This window comes from Carcharhinus amblyrhynchos, chromosome 23 (genome assembly GCF_965287045.1).
Source record: "Carcharhinus amblyrhynchos chromosome 23, sCarAmb.v2.hapA, whole genome shotgun sequence".
Taxonomy (NCBI): domain Eukaryota; kingdom Metazoa; phylum Chordata; class Chondrichthyes; order Carcharhiniformes; family Carcharhinidae; genus Carcharhinus; species Carcharhinus amblyrhynchos.
In genome coordinates this window covers 46,339,808-46,360,353 of record NC_137346.1, presented here as the reverse complement: position 1 = coordinate 46,360,353, position 20,546 = coordinate 46,339,808, and the positions used below count along the sequence as shown (strand labels likewise).

At 44.9% G+C, this 20,546-nt stretch overlaps 1 protein-coding gene and 1 pseudogene across 5 annotated transcripts in view; both read left to right on the top strand.

The window, feature by feature from the left end:
- Positions 1-4,068: 4,068 nt before the first annotated feature.
- Positions 4,069-20,546, top strand: part of cux1a (cut-like homeobox 1a) — a 507,476-nt gene continuing 490,998 nt past the window's right edge. For all 5 annotated transcript variants that reach the window (XM_080211032.1, XM_080211029.1, XM_080211030.1 and 2 more), the window contains exon 1: positions 4,069-4,247. In XM_080211032.1, the coding sequence (XP_080067158.1) occupies positions 4,185-4,247 (63 nt within the window). In that variant the 5' untranslated portion in view covers positions 4,069-4,184. The remainder of the gene's footprint in view (positions 4,248-20,546) is intronic.
- LOC145357562 (large ribosomal subunit protein eL43 pseudogene) lies at positions 7,364-12,582 on the top strand (annotated as a pseudogene).

Sequence of the window (20,546 nt, the reverse complement as noted above, 5' to 3'; positions counted from 1 at the left end):
ACATTCCCGCTTTCTCCCCATAACCCTTAATCCCCTCGTTTATCAAAAACCCATCAACCCGCGTCTTAAATATATTTATCGAGGCAGCCTCCACCACTTCAACGGGCAGAGAATTCCAGAGATTCACCACCCTTTGAGTGAAGAAGTTCCTCCTCAACTCCGTTCTAAACCGCCCCCCCTTTATCTTGAGGCTGTGCCCCCTGGTCCTACTGTCCTTTCTGAGCGGGAATAGTCTCTCCACCTCTATCCTATCCATCCCATTCATCATCTTGTACGTCTCAATGAGATCTCCCCTCATTCTTCTAAACTCTAACGAGTACAAGCCCAGTTTATTCAGCCTCTCCTCATAGCTCAACCCCCTCAACTCCGGAATCAGCCGAGTAAACCTCCTCTGCACTCCCTCCAAGGCCAAAATATCCTTGCGTAAGTGCGGCGACCAAAACTGCACACAGTACTCCAGCTGCGGCCTCAGGGATACAAACGGATGTTCTAGTTAGGAACACATGATCCGTGCAGGCTTGGAGGGCCGAGAAAGGCCTGTTCCTGTGCTGTGTTGTTTTTCTGTTCTTTGTACACACAACCAGTAATGATTGTGGATGTTACTGTCTGACAGTGAACTCACTGAGATCAGAGGGGAGAATGCTGTGGGAATCTGTATCTGAGCGTTGACTGGAGCTGACCCCATATTCTGTCCAAGGCATAGACCCTGAGTGGAAGCTGCCGTTCGCATCAACACAGAGTATGATCAAGGTTCATTCAGCTAAAGGAGAATGCTGCTGAATGTCTGTTCCAATGACCAAGAGGAGGAAATAAGGAACATGGAAATCAAAACTCACTCCTGCTTACTGCAGGGAGCGATTCAGAGCAGAATTCCTGAGTGCATGAGGATGCAGTGATATTGTCACTGGGCTGGTAACTCAGGGGCCCAAGGGTAATGTCTGCGAACCGTGGTTCAAACCCCAGCATAGCCAAATGTGACATCTGAAAAATCTGGCATTAAATGTTCATGACGACCACGAAAGCATTAACAATTCAGCTGCTTCACTCAATCTGTTCCTCTGCCTGGCCTGATGTATGCGGCTGGGTAATAAATGGGAGTAAAAAGTCTGACAACACCAGGTTTTAGTCCAACCTATTTATTTGATAATATACTCACAAGCTTTCGGGGTTAGCCCCTTCGTCAGGTGAATGGAGAGTTCTGGCCTCAGACAGAGCATATAAAGCACAGACAGTTTAGAGATTACTGATTAAACTCTCCATTCACCTGACGAAGGGGCTAACCCCGAAAGCTTGTGAGTATATTATCAAATAAATAGGTTGGACTAAAACCTGGTGTTGTCAGACTTTTTACTGTGTTTATGCCAGTCCAACGCCGGCATACCCACATCATAATAAATGGGAGCCCAGTCCAGCCGGCATACCAGGAGAGAATTGAAGAAATAGAGGTTTCCAAGTTGCCTTCATGGCAAGATCAGGAACTCACCAAAAGACCAACAACTCCAGGGGAAAACTCTGGAATTCTACATGTTTATAGGAAAGTTCTGCATGGAATGTGACCGAACAGTCCAGAATGCAGAATGCTCAAAAACACCAAATAGATTGCATCCCAAAGCGGTCTTGGGGAAATTGAAAAGCTTCTGACAAGGTTGCACTTATCCGTTAGCACTGCGATGATTCAACATATTCAGTTGAGGAATACATATTAAATACAGAACGAGTAACAAGCCCAGGTACGCAGTTGACATTGTTACTCTGTACTAAATAAAAATGAACCAAAAATTCCTTAACTGGAGTGCAGACCAGCTGCCGTTAGCAGCTGCCAAGGACCACAAAACAGCTTCAAGAAAACAAGAACAATGACATTTATTTTTCATTCACAGGATGTGGGTGTCTCTGCCCCATCCCTGATCACCCTTGAGAAGGTGATGGTGGTGGGCTGCCTTTCTTGAACTTCTGCACGGTGGTGAAGGCTCTCCCATGCTGAGGTTAGTGAGGAGTTCCAGGATTGTGTCCTCTGTGCTGTATTGGGTGACTTGGAGGGGGACCTGTAAGCAGACAGTTACTTTTATGAAAAGTTGGTCAAAGGGTTCAGCAAATCTTGGCACTGAGTCACAAATTCCAAAACAAAGGGCCTGTTCTGCGCTGTAGTGTGCTATGTTCTAAATCCAATTGAGTAAGGGTGGCTGGAAGGTTTGGTAAGGTCCAGGCAGAGTGGTGACAGCAATTATTCTGCCCAATTTGTCAGGCGGCTTGAGTGAGGGAGCAATTCACCCAATCCCACTCTACTGTTTCTTCCCCAGATCCCTGCATTTTCCTTCAGATAATTCACCAATTCCCGTTGGCTAATTCCATTGTCCGTAATGCACATGGATGAAACATTGCAAGACAGGCACACACAAACCTCCGAGTCGTGAGAAGCAGAAGGGATGCTGAGTTCCCCTGGGTTACGGCAGCAGTGATCAGTGGAAGGGTAGGAAATGTGAAGACAATTTCCCCTCCTTCAGGAGGGGCAGCTGGGGCAGGTTCAAGGGGCTGGATGGCCTACTCCTGCTCCTATTTCTTTAAGAATGCAGAACTTTGGAGCTAAATGAGGAGAATGCTGCCTCGATAAATATGGTCAAATTGGAGAAAGGAAAGGCCAGGGCTAAAGAGACCTTGGATGGATGGTCAAGAATGCCAACCAGCCTGACAAGAACAACATTGTTGTGCACTTGACTGTCATTTCAGACATGAGAACAGACAGGCAAATAAACTCGAACATATTTCAGGAGTAAGGGGCTTTTAGGCTTTGACATCATAGGTTAAACAGCATTCAAACATTTCACCGTGAAAAATTAACATGACAATATTAAACATCTCGTTGAGAATTTTGAATTTGGTTGGAGTGTTGTTACGCGTTGTCACATTGCTAACAAAGCACGAAACTCGGTGGTAATTGGGAAAGTTTTTCTTCTGAAATTAGACTTTGTAATCACCGCAGTGAGTTTGTGGCAGTGGGAGGAATTTGGGCTTCGACTGTGATCTCATCCTTTCAGAACAAGGAGAAAATCTCGAGTGGTTTAGGATGCAGCCTCCCCCATTAAACATTCAGACCAGTGTGTTTTATAGGATCAGCAATCATGCGTCTAATTCAAGAGGAAAAACAGGGGAAAAGCCAGGACAAAACTACTAACAAGTACTGATCCCATGCCCTCTCTCCTGGTCCCTGAATCCAGGGTGAAAATTCACAGCTTTTGGATGCAACACAACCCTCACCACCCCCCCAACACACAAAAAAACACACAAAAAGCCCCCCCCCCCCCGTACAGAGCACACAATATTTCCCCCAAAACACACACACACACACACACAGCAGGGTGCAAAATGCTCATACTTTGCAAATTAGAAATAAAACAAGAAGCAGGGAATGTGTAATTTTGCACAATGGATGGAAGCAGTGCATTAGGCTTTGCAGCGTGGTGGGGGTGCTGCAGGAAGGTTTGAGATGTTATATTTAGCCTGCCCTCTGTTCCTGTGTGTGTGTGTCTCAGACTAACGCTGGGTGTGCGGCAGCCGGGCCGGGGGGGGGGGATCCGGGCCGGGCAGCGTGAATCCACTCCGGGTTTTCGGTGATGCCGTGCGGGAGCCGGAGCCGGATTGCGATCGGGATGCGGACGGGGAACCGGCAGGAGGCGGATTTTGCCGATCCGCTCTGGACACGGGGGGGGACCAGGTTTTGTGTAACGACGCTGGACCGGAGCGGAGAGGATTGGGACGGTGGGGGGGTGGGGAAGGAACAGGCTGTGTCACTCCGCTCCGTGCTCCAGGCCGGGTTTTGCTTATTCCGAGCCGCGGTCTTTCGGCTTTCCCTCCTCTTCCCAGGGCAGGAACTCCAATCCAGGCCGGGCCGGGATTGTGAACCGGGCTCCGGAATCCTGCCCGGGTTTTGCGCGTCTCCCTTCTTTTCCGCCCCCCCCTCCTCCCCTTCAGGTAGCAACTCCAGTCCAGGTTTTGAATTCCATGCCGGGTGTTGTGTGTCTCCGTTCCTCCCCCTCCGCCTCGGCAGCGACTCCAATCCGGACCGGGGCTCCTGTCTGTGGGCTAGGGGGCCGTGTACTCCATGCCGGGTGTTAGGGCTCACCCTCCCCTCCCCCCGCAGCAACTCCAATCCAGGCTCGCTCTCGATCGCCTCAATATGTCTCAAGATGGCGGCCAATGTGGGATCGATGTCTCAATATTGGAAGAAATTTGATTTACAACTGCTTCAGGTCAGCGGCTGGCCGGGGGGCCGGGTCGGTGCGGGACCGGCCCCGGGTCCGGGGGTGGGCCCGGGGGAGCGGGGGGCGCGGGGCCGGGCGGCCCGGCGGGGCCGGGCTGCGGGCTTTTACTGATTGATTAGGAATTGATCCCCGGCTGCTTTTGTGTTCAATCATCGATCAGCCGCCAGCAGGCAAGATGGCGCCCGCGATCTGCGGCCCAAGGCCCGGCCTCGGCTCCCGGGCCCCCCCCTCCCCGCTCCCAGCTCCCAGCTCCCACTCCCAACCCCCCCACCTCAACTTTCCCACCGGGAGGGAACGGCAGCTCCCCCCCCCCCCACCCACCCCGACCCCCCCCCCTCCTCCACTCTCTACTCCACAGCCGCCACCCGGGAAAGTTTGAGCCCGGAGCCCGGCCTTCCGCCTCTCAAGAGTCTGCCCGGAGCGGCTTCCAGTGGGGAGCTCCCGCCCGCTCCCACAGCTTTCCGGGCGGCCGCGCTGCCGGGAGGGAGTGGGCGGCTTCGATAGGCCGCACTCTGGCCGAGGAGAGAAGGGGGGGGGGGGAGAGTCGAAACCGGGAGCGGCGGCGGCGGCGGCGGCGGGGGGGTGGAATTCGCGGGGGTAAATCAAGTTGGCGGCGGCGGCCGGACTCTCCCTGAGCTGTTATTTGGGACGTTTCCGGGCCGGGGCTGAGAGTTGGGAAGTTTTTCTCCCCCCCAGGCCCGGGACACTCCTCGGGCTGAGAGTTGGGAAGTTTTTCCCCCCGGGCCGGGGACACTCCTCGGGCTGAGAGTTGGGAAGTTTTTCCCCCCGGGCCGGGGACACTCCTCGGGCTGAGAGTTGGGAAGTTTTTCTCCCCCCCCCGGGCCCGGGGACACTCCTCGGGCTGAGAGTTGGGAAGTTTTTCTCCCCCCCAGGCCCGGGACACTCCTCGGGCTGAGAGTTGGGAAGTTTTTCCCCCCGGGCCGGGGACACTCCTCGGGCTGAGAGTTGGGAAGTTTTTCTCCCCCCCCCAGGCCCGGGACACTCCTCGGGCTGAGAGTTGGGAAGTTTTTCTCCCCCCCAGGCCCGGGACACTCCTCGGGCTGAGAGTTGGGAAGTTTTTCCCCCCGGGCCGGGGACACTCCTCGGGCTGAGAGTTGGGAAGTTTTTCCCCCCGGGCCGGGGACACTCCTCGGGCTGAGAGTTGGGAAGTTTTTCCCCCCCCCCGGGCCCGGGACACTCCTCGGGCTGAGAGTTGGGAAGTTTTTCCCCCCGGGCCGGGGACACTCCTCGGGCTGAGAGTTGGGAAGTTTTTCTCCCCCCCAGGCCCGGGACACTCCTCGGGCTGAGAGTTGGGAAGTTTTTCCCCCCCCCCGGGCCGGGGACACTCCTCGGGCTGAGAGTTGGGAAGTTTTTCCCCCCGGGCCGGGGACACTCCTCGGGCTGAGAGTTGGGAAGTTTTTCCCCCCGGGCCGGGGACACTCCTCGGGCTGAGAGTTGGGAAGTTTTTCCCCCCGGGCCCGGGGACACTCCTCGGGCTGAGAGTTGGGAAGTTTTTCTCCCCCCCCCGGGCCCGGGGACACTCCTCGGGCTGAGAGTTGGGAAGTTTCTCCCCCCCCCCCCGGGCCCGGGGACTGTTAGTTAGGAACTTTCTCGAGTTAGAGCATTCTCCCGGTCTGTTGTTTGGGATGTTTTCCCGGGCCGGGGCTCTCTCTCTCTCTCTCTCCTCCCGCCCGGAATGGCATGGGGAGAGCGGGAATCGCGGCTCCGCTTCCGTTCCGCACTTTTGTGCTCCAGCTTTTGGCTTCATTTAAACTTTTTAAAACAGTGCGTCAGAGCAGTGAAGGAGCCAGTGTGAACTGAGTGACCGCAGGGATAGCGATCCACCTCCTCCAGAGATGGCTGCAGCATGTTCCTGAGACTGTAATAACATGGGACAGTGAGCAATCAGGGATATAACCAGAAAGTGCGGGATAAATAATCTCAGCAGCTCTGGCAGCATCTGTGCAGAGAGAAACAAGATTTAATGTTTCCAGTCCAGTATGAGAATTCTACGGATCTCAGCAATATTTAGTAATATTTATTAGTCAGGTGGAGTGGTGGGGAATCAATCCACTTGAGTGTGGGATTGGGGGTCTGGGCAGGTAATTAGGGTGGATTCGGGGTCTGAAGCTATACTTGACTGGGCTGCGGGATTGGGAACATGACAAGCAATGGAGTGTGGGATTGGCGATCTGGGCAGGTAATAGGCATTAGGATCTGGTACTGTAACAGGGCATGAAATTGGGAGTTCTGGAACAGTAATGGGGTGTGAGATTTGCAGTGTGGGCCAGTAATGGGGCACAAATTGGTGGTCTGGACAAGTCATGAGGTGTGGGATTGGCACCAGTCATTGGTGTAGCAGTGAGAATCTGACAAGCTAATTAGGTGTAGCCAAAAAGTCTGGTATGTTAGGGTACAGCAATGGCACTTCAGATTTAATCCAGGAATAGAGTACAGTGATCGTGATCTGGAGCAGGAGTGATAACTTGTTTGAAACTCTTAAGCATTTCGTAGGAGCATTTTTAAAAAAAAGGTTTGACATTGAACCACAGAGTTATTAGGTCAGATGACCCAAAGCTTATTCAAAGAGGCAGGTTTTAAGTGGTATCTTAAAACAGAAAATGTGGTATAGAGATTTCAGGAGGGCTTCCAGAAGTTACAGCCTGGGCAGCTGAGGGCATGGCCATCAATGATGCAAAGGAATGAAATTGGGAATGTTAAAGAGGCCACAATTGGAGGAACACCAATATCTATACGTGCTGTGGGGCTGGAGGAAGGACAAAGCTATGGCAGGATTTGAAAATAAGGATAGGAACTTTAAAATCAAGGAGTTGCTTAACTGGGAGCCAATGTAGGTCAGCAAGTATAGGGCTGATAGGGGAGCGTGATTTGTTGCAAGTTGAGACGTGGACAGCGGCAGAGTTTTGGATGACCCTGCATTTATAAAAGGCAGTAAGTGGCAGACTGGCCAGAATGTGCTGGAAAGTTAAATCTAGAGATGAAAAATGGATACAGTAATGGGGCACAGTAATGGCAATCTATTGTGATAGGTTGGTGCCTTGGTAATCTGCTATGTTTATGACCTCCTGAAATGGGATGCAGGAATGGTGATCTGCTGTGATAATTGGATGCTGCAACTTGGTGAGTAAGACAGTTTGGGTGTAGTAATGAGGCCCTAATGGAGCACAGTGATAGGGCTATGGTGTCATAGTAGCATCCAGTAACGGGTTCTTGTGTGGTAATGACATTCAGTAATATGGTGCAGTCTGAACACACCAGTTAATGATTTACACCAAAGCCTCACTGGTGCACTTAAGTGCAAAAACAAGCTTTCAGTAAGTGGATGCAGTAAATGAGGTCAGGTATAGTAAGGGTTAAATAGTTGAGCTCAATAAATGAACATTTGGTTGATTGGTACAGTAAGGGGGCACTGCTAGATGAGTTTATAATGCTGCATTGCATTTTGACATTCTGGTAAATGGATACAGTTGGCACAGAAATGGGGCTGGTCAATGGGTATAGTGGTAGTACTCTTATAAATGGTTCTAGTAATCAGGCTGTAGTGTTGAACTGAATGAAGTTTAGAAGTACTTCTGATTGTAGATAGTTCTGAGGTTTTGGTTTCCTGCAGATAGGAAGGAATGGCTTGTATTTTTTGGTCTAAAAGTAACAATCCACTTCTGCTTGAATGGTTGGAAACAGTTTGTATGGTGCATGAACAATCTTGAATTACAGGGAAGCACTTTTCTTTGAAAATAATCAATAAAGTGGGTCTGAGGCATCTTCTAATTGAAATATTTAAGTGAACAGACACACCAAATTGTGAAATAGCTTAACTGCAAGTATGTATTTTTTGAACTGTTGGTATTTGCAATGTTTGTAATCATATCAAATTTTTATAGTGCTTAGGCGGCAGGCTGAATCACTTCTTTTTCATTAATCCTTCTCTGTTTGTTTACTGAGGCATACTTTGAAGATGAATTCTGACTAAGCGTGTCTGGTATGATAATCACAGTGCGTGTCTATGTATTGTTCCATACATTTTTACAGCTTTAATGGGGGTTGGGGATGTAACCCTTTTGCTATTTTGATTTGTTCCCTGTATAAATATTTTGCTGAATACAATTCTTTGTGTTTTGAAGGTAAAATAGCAAGTGGTCTGCGTATCAGGGATTGATGTTGATGTTTGAGAATTTGCTTTACGGGATGTTTCTTTGCATGAGAGCTGAGTTTGAATTATGCCAACTGCATTGATTGTGTTTTAAAATTAGATGTTTAAGGTCTTGGATATGTACTCTTTAATGGAATAATAACCAAATGGAGATAACGCCAAGGTAATATTACTTGATTTTATATTTGGTCATTATGGGGTAATTTTCCCCAGCCATTCTGAGATAAATACAGCCAGAGGGAAGAGTGATTAGACTTGAGCTTTATTTGGCCAGTGTACATTTTGTACGTAAAATTATTGCAAGCCTATTAGATATTTGTACAAACCTGGAATTTCTAGTATTGCTTTGGCTCTTTGCCAGCTGGTAATTGCTGAGGTGTGGGAAGCGAAGGATTTGGTTAAAAAAAAATTTGATACGTTAGTTTGAGTATTTATTTTCTGAGACTGATTTTACATGTATTACTGTTTAAAGAAAATGCCCACTTCTCGCTTCGATTATCTAATGCGGTTCATTTTATGCAAGCAAAATATAGTCTTAGCAGGGAGGGAGAAATGAACCTTAGAGTTGTATTGAAAAGCATTGTGACGGTGCAGAGTGGTAGAACTCTAATTTCAAACTGTAATTACTGAATTTTACGTAATGGCACACTGATATGTTGAAAAATAGAATGTAATTGCCTGATGATGTAAATACAACCAAACTCTGAATAGAACCCTTTACTTCAATATAAAGTCTATTAAATCTATGAACATTTATGCTATATTTTAAATGTTGATTGATGTGTAAGTTCCATATAGACTGATCAGGGGGACAAATCAGGAATGTTACTTTTTAATTTTTGAATTTAATATAACAGTCCTTTGTTATGTAAATACTGTTGTTTATAAATAAAATGTAATTTTACTTTTGAGCTGAAATATATACAGCATGTTGATTGGACTTGATTTCTAGTTATTTTTATATGCTGAAGCAGCTATTGATACCAAACGTGTATAGATCCTTCCTAGACAAGGCAGAATAAGCTTCCTTTGTGTTCCAACATTCTTGAGATGACGAGGCCCCCTGGGCTGTACTTGACACCTAGATGATTGTGATGTGCTTGGCTGAGGATTGTGGTTTCTTTTTCTTTTTGCGTAGTGCAAAATGAAATAAGAATTTTAGGTTTTGAATATGTATGCTGCTTGCAGGGTACTTTTTAAAATTAAGCTGTAGTTATTTTTCAAAGTAACAAAATGGCTCAGTAAACTTTCAAGGTTTCACTCTGGAGGCTGAGAAATTTTTGGTTTGATTTGCAACTGCATCATCAGACCTCAGAGCTTGGTACAAGGTGTTCCTTTTAACGTCAGTGTTTAACTTTGACCTGCCAACTGGAAAGGTGACAGTTTAAATTAAGAAAAGTACCATTCGTAGGGAGCTACCTCTTTTCTATAGCTTTATATTTTTCCCATCAGGTCAAATTCAATTCTGTCAGAACTGTTATAGATTGGAAGAGATGCCACCAGTAAATTGTTGAAACATTTAGGATGGAATGACTTCAAATTTCAGTGAGATGTTTTGTGTTTGTCTATCAGATTGCCATAGAATCCCTTTTGGAGAAATACAAGGGTACGGAAACAGAATGCAGTGATGCATTTTGTTTTCAGTGTTTTCTCCCAGCCTCAATTTGAGTTGAAAAATCTTTTGTTATTTGAACAGGCAGCTAATCTTGGAAATGGTTCTTTGCAGACTCCAGAAGAAGTGTTCCAGCAGATATTGACATTGTTAACATAGGTGAATTTAGTGCTGTACCAAACAGGATTTTCTGGTTTTTAATCGATACTGTATCTTTCATTGCGTTCTGTGTGTAAATTTGGAAGCTTTGACTGTCAAACTGGTTAAAGGATGTTCGCTTCAGCTGCTGAGTGGCTTAGGTGGCCAGGGCATTTGCAGTTTCTTCCTCTGCTGCTCCTTCACCTGAATGTTGACTTATACACAGGTTAATTCAGGCAGCGATCTGGTATCACATGTAGATAGCCATATTTCATGCACAAAAAAAACCAACTATTATTAATACTCTGTCTCTAATGTAGTGAGACGAAGGGTGGGAGGGGACCTGATAGAGGTGTATAAGGTGATGAGAAATATTGATCAGGTGGACTCAGGCTTTTCCCCAAGGCTGAAATGGCTGCCACAAGAGGACACAGGTTTAAGGTGCTGGGGAGTAGGTACAGAGGAGATGTCAGGGGTAAGTTTTTCACTCAGAGGATGGTGGGTGAGTAGAATTGCTCCCGTCGGTGGTGGAGGCAGATTCGTTAGGGTCTTTTAAGAGACTTCTGGATGAGTACATGGGACTTAATAGGATTGAGGGGTATAGGTAAGTCTAGTAGGTAAAGATAAGATCAGCGCAACTTGTGGGCCGAAGGGCCTGTTTGTGTTGTAGTTTTTCTATGATTCTATATATGTCTCAAGGGACTGTAAGAGACATGATTTGAAAAAAAAACCCAAAAGCTTAGCCAGAGGCAGGTTTTAAGGAGTATGTTATTGGAGGAAAGTGAGGCAAAGGGAAAGGGAGGAGAGCTTGAGGGAGGAAATTTGAGAACTTTGGCAGCTGAAGGCATGGTCACCAGTAGTGGAGTCATTAAAATCAGGAATGCTGAAGAGGGTGGTTTTATATGAGTGTGAATATTTTGGAGGGTTGTGGGGAGCTAGAGGAGATTACAGATATGGATAGGTGCCAGGCTATGGAGGAGTTGAAATACAAGGATGAGAATTTTAAAAAATGAGATTTGATTTAACTGAGAGTTGGTGTTGGTCAACAAGTAGGTGGTGATAGGGAAGCAGAATTTGGTATTTGTTTGGACTGGATGGCCTCAAATTTGTAACACGTTGCAATGTGGGAGGCTGGCACGGAGTGGATTAGAATAACCAAGTCTGGACGTAACAGAGGCATGGGTGAGGGTTTCAGCTGAAAATGAGCTGAGGCAGAGGTGGAGATACGTGATGTTACAGAACTAGAACCAGTCTTGGGGACAGCGCGGACATATGTAGTTAATGCCAGCGTGCTATTTGCTTTAATTGCTTGCTGTACCCAAATGCTAACTTTGTTTTTATTGTAATTGTATGAACACACCCAAACATCTCTGAACACCAACATTTACAAGTTTTGCACCTTTTAGAAAATATTTTGCTTTTCTATTCGTACAGCCAAAGGGAGTAACCTCTCAGTTGCTCACTCTTGTGATCCAGCTGCCATCTTGTTGCCCATTCACTTTACCTGTCCATCTGCAGCCTTTTATGTTCTCCTCACAGCTTGCATTCCCACTTAGCTTTGTATTGTCAACCAACTTCAAGTAATGACTTGGTTTCTTTGTCAGTTTAAATTATAAATAGCTCAGGCCTAAGCGTGGAGTTCCCATGTGGAGCTCCACGCTTATCAACTTGAAAATGCACCATTATCCCAAACCAGTCTTCTATTCATGCCACAGCAACCTGCTCTACTTGAGTGAGCAAGAAACACAGCTACCTGTGTTGTCAGATCTTTGGTTGAATTAACCTCGCTTTTCAGATGAGGAGGACACAGAGAAAGAAAATTCAAGTACCAGTTGTATTCTAAGTCATGAAGCAACCGGAGGTTGGAGTGGTTTTGGCTTGGATTGAACAGTTTCCTGTCTGTAGATTATCTCTGCCTGTTAGGAATTTGCTGGAGGTGAGGTGCAGTTTACTGTGAGGAAAATAGAGAAGTGTTTGTACAATGACAATCTTGCTTGATTCCAGTCTTCACTGATGGGGTTTGTGGTTGTTCTGTTGGTGATGACCAAGGCCTCTATCATCGTGGGATTGGAGGAGGATGGTGACAAATTGCGGAGGGCATCCAAATTTGAGGAGGATACTTAGGAAACTTGGCCAAGTGCACCAAGAAGGTGGGGATCGTGGGAAAATACGGCTCTTGCTATGGAGCCTCCCTCTGCAAAATGGTGAAAAAGATTGAGATCAGTCAGCACGCCCAATACATCTGCACCTTCAGCGGGAAGATGAAACACAGGGCAGTTGGCATCTGGCATTGTGGATCTTGCATGAAAACTGTAGCTGGAGGAGCTTGGGTCAACAGCACCACCTCAGCCATTACAGTGAAGTCTGCAACTCACCAACCAGAGGAGCTGAAGGATCAGTGAGCACTTGCTGTGGAGTCTGACACACACACACACACACACACACACACACACACACACACACACACACAACCCGCCCCCCCCCAGCGATTTATCTGTCAACAAACTTGTTAGTAAAATGTTAAAGGGAAAAAAAAATCACATACAGTAGTTGGTGCTATCCCTTGAATTTTCCATGCAGTGAAGATCCATGCCTGTTGGTGCCCCTCTGAGCAAAAGCCAAACTGGAAGGAGCTCTTCAGCACCTGAGAGATGATTGAAGGAGGATCCGTGTAATGATCTTTTGTGACAGACATCAGGAAGATTCCTCTGTAGTTACTACAATCAGACTCATCTCCCTGCTTGAAAACTGTCATGATCACCTTGTCTGAAATCCCTTGGCATATACTGTTTTTTTTCACATATGAGGGACGCGGGGTTGAGCAGTCATGCCAGAAGTGTATCTCCGCCTTGTTTCACTCGCCGGGAAAATGAGCCCCAGGTCATTGTCAACTCCTTATCCAAAGGATATGATAAAATGGGTTTGTACCCAGAAAACTAAGGTCCTCTTCCAATCAGCTTCCACAGCAAAACATCTCATTACCTTTTGTTAAAATCTGTGGGATCCTGGAACATGTGGACCATTTTTTGTATCTTGGGAGCCTCATCTTGATGAAGGCAGACAAGACAAAATTCTTCTTCTCCAATGGGCTAGCTCAGCCTTCACCTGACTGAGGAAAATGAATATTTAAGAACCAGGAGCTCAACCCCAGGACTAAAGTTCTGGTTCACTAGGTTAGATCCTCAAAAAAAACTCAAAAGCTGTCAAACAGGATATCTCTTTCATAAAATCCCTTGTCAAAGCAAAGACTCGTTTTAATCATACTTTTCCAAGTACATCACAAGGCTTCCAAAATAATAAATTTCATCACTTACCTGATGTCTGAGATTGAGCTGCCTGTCCTGTCATTCCATTTTTTCTCCCTCCTTTCTTGAATAGTGGTGTTATGTTTGCTAATTTCCAATCTGTTGGGACTGATCCAGGATCGAGGGAAATTCAACTTTTCACTGTTTGCAGCAGGTTTGTTGTACTTGGGATCCGTGACATCCAACCATTCACGTGTGCATCTTGCTCGTGTATAGCCTTTTTGTTCCTGTATGGCATACTCAACTGTTGTGCAGTGGTGCACTCTGAGAAGGAATATTGGTGGAGAGTCAGATGTGGAATTTAAAACACAGCACAAGTTCAGATAGGATACTAAAGCCTCAATTTTGTGTATCATCACTCTGTTTCTGAAATTTACTCAATTGCTTTGAGATCCGAGGATAAAACTGGGATAGGTGTGTTTTTAACCCCACCCACCTTACTGTAGTGATTTGTGCTGCTTTTGATACAGATCTGGAATTGAACCTGAGACCTTTTTGACTGTTTCCTTTCATAAACATACTAAGAACAGGAAAAGACCAGCTGGCTCATTGAGCCTCACCTTTCCTGGCACTGTGTAACTTGCGCAGAAGAGGTGCAGAAAAAAATCTTGGATCAATTTAAGAAAAAAAATGTTTTTGACCTTTGAAAATGAAAAAGCAAACTCTTAAGATCATGGTGACTGATGATGTTGCTCCAGTGACTCACCTACCACCTATATGTGGAGATATTTGCCACACATGCAAACACATTCAGCTCTCTATTGCAGTTAATGCCAGCAACTTGTTTGGGGTTGACAATTCTGTGAAGAAGTAACTGGCATCTTATTCCACTTGCATACTGTTATAGTTTATATTGGCCACTCCTAACGTATCTAACTAAAATAGCCTAAATATGAGGATATTGAACTGTTGGAGGGGAGGAGTGTCTGTTGCATCTTTTAATGACTAGTTGGTTACCACATTTTGTATGTTTTTTGTTATCCCAATCTTTGAAATGATCTTCAGCCGCAGAGTCTGCTTACTTTTGGCAGTCAACATAGCGTAATCTTAGAATTTACAGTTCTTGCTGGATTTTAAGTCTTTACCACTGGATTATCTGAGGAAGTGAGGTACAATTTGATCCAGTCCAGTTGCTCTTCTACACCTATTACCTAGCTGAATAGTGGAATTGGGCTCAGGTAAGAGGAGCAATCAGTTGACTCTTTTTTTTGAAAGGAAATGGTGTGTCACGTGGGCAACATTAGGAAGTAACTGGACTATTATTTTTCATGTACTTATGGTATCATTGGAAGGACACAACCTGTGCTAGAGCTTTCTGGGTGCTCCACATTAGGGGCCATATATAGATTATAATAGGTCACACTAAATCTTTTTACCTTTTTTTTTTGCTGAGTGTTTATTGTCTGGTGAAGGGCACATACCTATAATATTTCCTGCAATATCTGTAGGTCACTGTATCTACTGCTAAGGGATCAAGTTGCAGACAAACCATGGGATGTATAACATGATCTGGTGATCAGATCAGCATTATGTTTCACTTATCTCCTGTTTCCCCTTACCCACCCCAAAAAATCAGAATGATGCTGCGCATTCCATTCAGTGTTGATAGAGACTTGAGCACAAAATCAGGGTTAACACTCCAATGCAGTACTGAGAAAATACTGCATTATTGGGGAGGCTGTATTTTGGATGAGATGTTAATCTGAGGCCCTTTTATTTGATTTATTATTGTCACATGTATTAACATACAATAAAAAGTATTGTTTCTTGCGAGCTGTACAGACAAAGCATACAGTTCATAGAGAGGTGAAAGGAGAGGGTGCAGAACATAGAACATTTCAGCGCAGTACATACCCTTTGGCTCTCGATGTTGCGCCGACCTATGAAACCAATCTAAAGCCCATCTAACCTACAGTATTCCAATATCATCCATATGCTTATCCAATGACCCTTTACAGTCATAACTAGGGTGTAGAGAAAGGTCAACTTAATACAAGGCTGATGGCAGCAGGGAAGAAGCTATCCTTGAGTTGGTTGGTACGTGACCTCAGACTTTTGTATCCTTTTCCCAACGGATGAAGGTGGAAGAGGGTATGTCTGGGGTTTGTGGGGTTCTTGATTATGCTGGCTGCTTTTCTGAGGAGGTGGGAAGTGTAGACAGGGTCAATGGATGGAAAGCTGGTTTGCGTGATGGACTGGGCTTTGTTCATAACCTTTTGCAATTTCTGTGTGTCTTGAGCCAGAAGCCATACCAAACTGTGATACAACCAGAAAGAATGCTTTCTGTGGTATGTATAAAAGTTGGTGAGAATCATCACGGACATGTTGAATTTCCTTAGCCTCCTGAGAAAGCGGGGGTGTTGGAGAGCTTTCTTGAGTATAGCGTCAGCATGGAGGGACTACGACTATGGTTGTTGGTGATCTGGACACCTAGAAACTTCAAGCTCTTGACTATTTCCACTTCGTCCCCATTGAGGTAGATAAGAGCATGTCCTCCCCTATGCTGCTTGATGTCGATGGCTATCTCCTTCGTTCTGTTGACATAGAGAGAGAGATTACTGTTGAGCTGTCTTTTACAGCTGATCTAAAAGATCTCACAGCACTATTTGGCAAAAGAGCAGGGGATTTCTCTCAGATTTTCCAACCACTGTTTATCCCTTGACGTATGTTATTGAAACAGATTGCTTGGTCATTACTTCATTGGTCTTTGTGGGGCATTGCTAGGTTTTCTACATCATAGTAGTGACTATACGGTACTGATGAAGAGTCAAATAGTCTCAATATTATTTATCCTTTCTCTCTACAGGTGCTGCCAGACCTGCTGAGTTTTTCCAGCATTCTTTGTTGAGATTTTTTTAGATTTTAATATCATCAGTGGGTATGGGGAGGGATAAAGCAGGAAAAAGATATTGAACTAGAGCATCAACCATGATCATGTTGAATGGTAAAGCAGCAAAAAGTGCCAAATGGCCGACTGTTGTTCTTAGTTTCTGTGTTCCTGTTTCAGAGGTACTTAACTGATTTTGAACTGCCTTGGGATATTCATGTTGGACTTGATATGACATGTATATTTTTTCTATCTCCCTGGAGAGATTTGGTATGATGTTGGCAATCAAATGTGCTTCAGTGCTTCTGTAAATTGATCACTGAATGTTGTGCAGAGATAGGAGCTCACGTACTCTGCAGTCTATACTGATCAATTCAGTTTTATTAAGCTAAAAAGGATTCAAAGTGTCCACTGGTTAAACAGAACTGGTGAAATATCGAGTTTTGCCACTTACAGCCAGAGAGGCTGAGATTGACGGTGGTAATTTTGCTGCCAGCTGGATCTGCAGTTCACATGACATACAAAGTGATACAAAAATGGCAAACTAATTGTACAGGACAAATTTTCCATGAATAGGACTAAATGACCAGTTATTAAAATTGTGACAGAGCTTCTGATACCCTTTGGCAACATGAGGAAAGAATTAAAATCAGTTTTTAACCCAGTTTGGCTTGTTGGCCAAACCTTTTGAGCAGCAGGTTAAGGATTCAAACTTCAAGTTAGGCGCTGGAGCACATAACCACTTAGTGCAACAGTATTGGAACTACCTTCTTGTAGATGATATGTTAAACCCAGTTTGCCAATTAGTGAGAGGGGCTGGAAAATTAAATTTTAAAAATGTAAATTGTTACTGATTGCATTGTGCATGCTAGAAAGAAATATGTCAGAATACTGCATATTAATAAACCCCCATCGTGATTGGGCATTTCAGATATTTGCGGGGCCTTCCGTTCTTTCCAGACTCCTCCTCCTCCCCCCCCCCCCCCCTCAAAAAAAATCCTGACTTCCTTGTGCTACATCTCTTGTTCACTGAAGGCTTCCATGTGATTGTTGTCAGATCCCAGTCATCCTCAACACGCCTTGCACAGCAGGCACTCTCCATGTTATTCTTCCACATACTACCCCAGCCCAGGACTCTGAAGCTCATTGTGACTGCCTCTGTGCTTCCTGCAATGCTATGAAGTTCAGGTACTCTTCACATTCCACCTCCAAACTTTACTCTCCTTTTCTCTCCCTGGGACTGCCAGCATGTCGTAAGTTGCTTATTCCTTCCTGCAGCCATTACTTTTGTTACCAGCACTCAGCGACATTTATCTTTGTTCCACTTAAAATGTGCTCTAATTACATCAATGGTTCTGAACATTTTAGTTGAAGGGCTCATTTTTAAATATTAGTAATTGCCGACCACCACCCTCCCCCAGTCAAAATTTGGGGAAATTATGCCCTGTGAAAGCTTGTATTTTGGTGCCCTTGCTTTAAGCATGTAGTATTTGAGTATTTAAACTTCCCTTTCTTGAACAAGATTGAACACACCTGCATTGTTTCCTCTAAGCTAAACAGGTGTGCCATTGTGCAGCAATTCAGAATGTGCAGTGCACAAATGAAGCTCCCTTTAAGATGTGTGTGTGTGGTTGCAGAACAATCATCAGAGCACTGTGCAGTGTTGCAAACTGGCTGTGCACATAACAGAGCAATGGACAGATCATTGTTCACCTGGAAATTACAAGCAATCTTGGAATCTACTGCTAAACTGAAATGTTTCTCTCCACGGGTGCTGTCTGAACTGCTGACTATTTCCAACTATTTCTGTTTATAATTTGGAATCTGGGGGTGTCTGCTTGTCTGTTACCATGTTGCTCTCAGTGATGCTCCATGGTTGCTCCCTTGTGGGTCAGATAGCTAGCCCACAACACATGGCGGTTACACTCTGCTCTTGCCTGACACTAAGTCTGTCTCCAGCTGCTTCTCACTTGACCATGTTCCTTCCAGCATAGTTTTGTTATATCCAGCAGTGTTTACAAGCACAGAGGCTAGAGTGATATCAACTAAAGAAGCATTATTTGGATCAAAATCATTCAATTTGCTTGCTTAGGGCATTATGTGGTGGGATCTGAATCGTATAGATCAGCCAAGTTCCATGTTTGATGTACCATCTGTGATCTTAATTGATTTCAGTTTGAGTGGTGGCTGGTCTGTCACAATTTGGTCTTCTGTCCCCAAGCTAGGTAGGGTGTAAATCAGCTTGCCCATCCCTGCTGGGAAAAGCATGTGTGAACACAATGAGGCTCTGTGTGTTGACAATCTATCACTCATCAGTTTGCCAGTGCTCTGCGTTGAAGCTTAAATGCATGAAAAACTTCTGGTTTTTGTTGGGGCTCCCCAGGCCAGTGGTACACATCAGTGGATGAGTTTTATCTCAGGAAAGCAATATGCTTCAGGTTTCACTGTTAAGCAACCGTGGAACTCTGTTGCAGTGGAGGATAAGTGAAGAGCAGATTCTCGTAAACCTATAACAACAAAATACTGTAGATTCTGCAATGCGAGTGGAGAGAGGATTAAGCACAGATTAAAGAGGTGTGAATTGTCTCAAGAACAGTCAACTCTTCACTTACCTGATGGAGGAGGAGTAGCGCTCCGAAAGCTCGTGCTACCAAATAAACCTGTTGGACTTGAACCTGGTGTGGAGACTTCTTGCTGTGCCTCTAGGGAATAGTGATCATTGCATGCTTGAATTTCAAATCAGTTTAAGGGCAATAATCTTGAGCCCCACGTTAGTGTTCTGGTGATAAACTAAGGTAATTATATAGGCACAAGGACAGATTTGGCTGTTGTGGACTGGGCAGAAAGACTAAAAGGTAGGCCATTTGATGAACAGTGGCAAATATTTAAGGAGATATTCAATTCTTCCCGACTAAAATATCTTCCAAAGAGAGGGAAATTGCATATGTTGCTAAGCAAGGAGGTTAAAAATAACACAGGCAAAATCTAAGGCATACCATATTGCAAAGGTCAGAGGCAGGCTAGAGGATTGGGAAACTTTGACCAACAGAGGGTTACTAAAAAAAGTAATACAAAGAGAAACAGTAAATTATGAAGATATCTTGTGCAAAATATAAAAATAGCAAACGATTATATAAATTTCTAAAAAGGCAGAGTAACTGAAGTGAATTTTGGTCCGTGGGAGGACGAGACTGGAGAGTTAATAATGTGGAACACGGAAATGGCAGAGACAGTCAATTAATGTTTGGCCTGGATTTTCATGATGGGGAACATGAGAACCATCCTAAATGTTAACAGGTAATGCTGAGGCTGTTGAAAAGGAAGAGCAATTGTCACCACTAGGGAAAAAGTACTGAGCAAGCTCTTGGGACTAAAGGCAGACAAGTTCCCCCAGGGCCTTAGGACAACCATTCTAGGGTCTTAAAGGAAATGGCAGCAGAGATAGTGGAGTCATTGGTTATAGTATTCCAAAATTCCCTGGATGCGGGAAAAGTGCTTGGAAAAGAGTTAATGTAACACTCCTGCTCAAAAAGAGAGAAAGGCAGAAAGTAGGAAACTGTAGATCAGTTAGTTGAACATCTGTCATTGAGAAATTGCTGGGATCTATTGTTAAGGAAGTAGTAACAGGAAATTTGGAAAGTCAGAATGCAATCTGCCTGAGTCAGCATGGTTTTTATGAAGGGCCAATCATGTTTGCCTGATTTGCTACAGTTTTTCGAAGATCTAAAAAGCAGAGTCGATAACAGGGATCCTGGAGATGTGGTGCATCTGAACTTTGAGAACATGTTTGATAAGATGCCACGTAATAGGTTCATAAACAAGGTAAGATCCAACAGACTTGGTGACAATATGTTAGCTAGGTTGGAGAATTGGCTAACCGGCGAAAGCAAAGAGTGGGGACAAATAAGTCTTTTTCTGATTGGCAAGCTGTAACTAGTGTCACAGTGTTTGGTTCTCGGACTGCAACTATTTTCAGTCTATATCAATGACTTGGATGCGGGAGTAGAATGTACTATTCCCAAATTTATAGATGACATAAATAGTTGGAAACCAAGTTGCAATGAGGATATAGGAAATAAATTTATAAATGGATGTGGATAGTTCAGTGAGTGGGTCAAAATTGGCAAAGAGAATTTAATGTGGATATCTATGATATTTTGGTCAGAGAAATAAAAAGGCAACTCATTATCTAAATGAAGCAAAACTTCAAAATACTTGGGTGAAGAAGAATCTG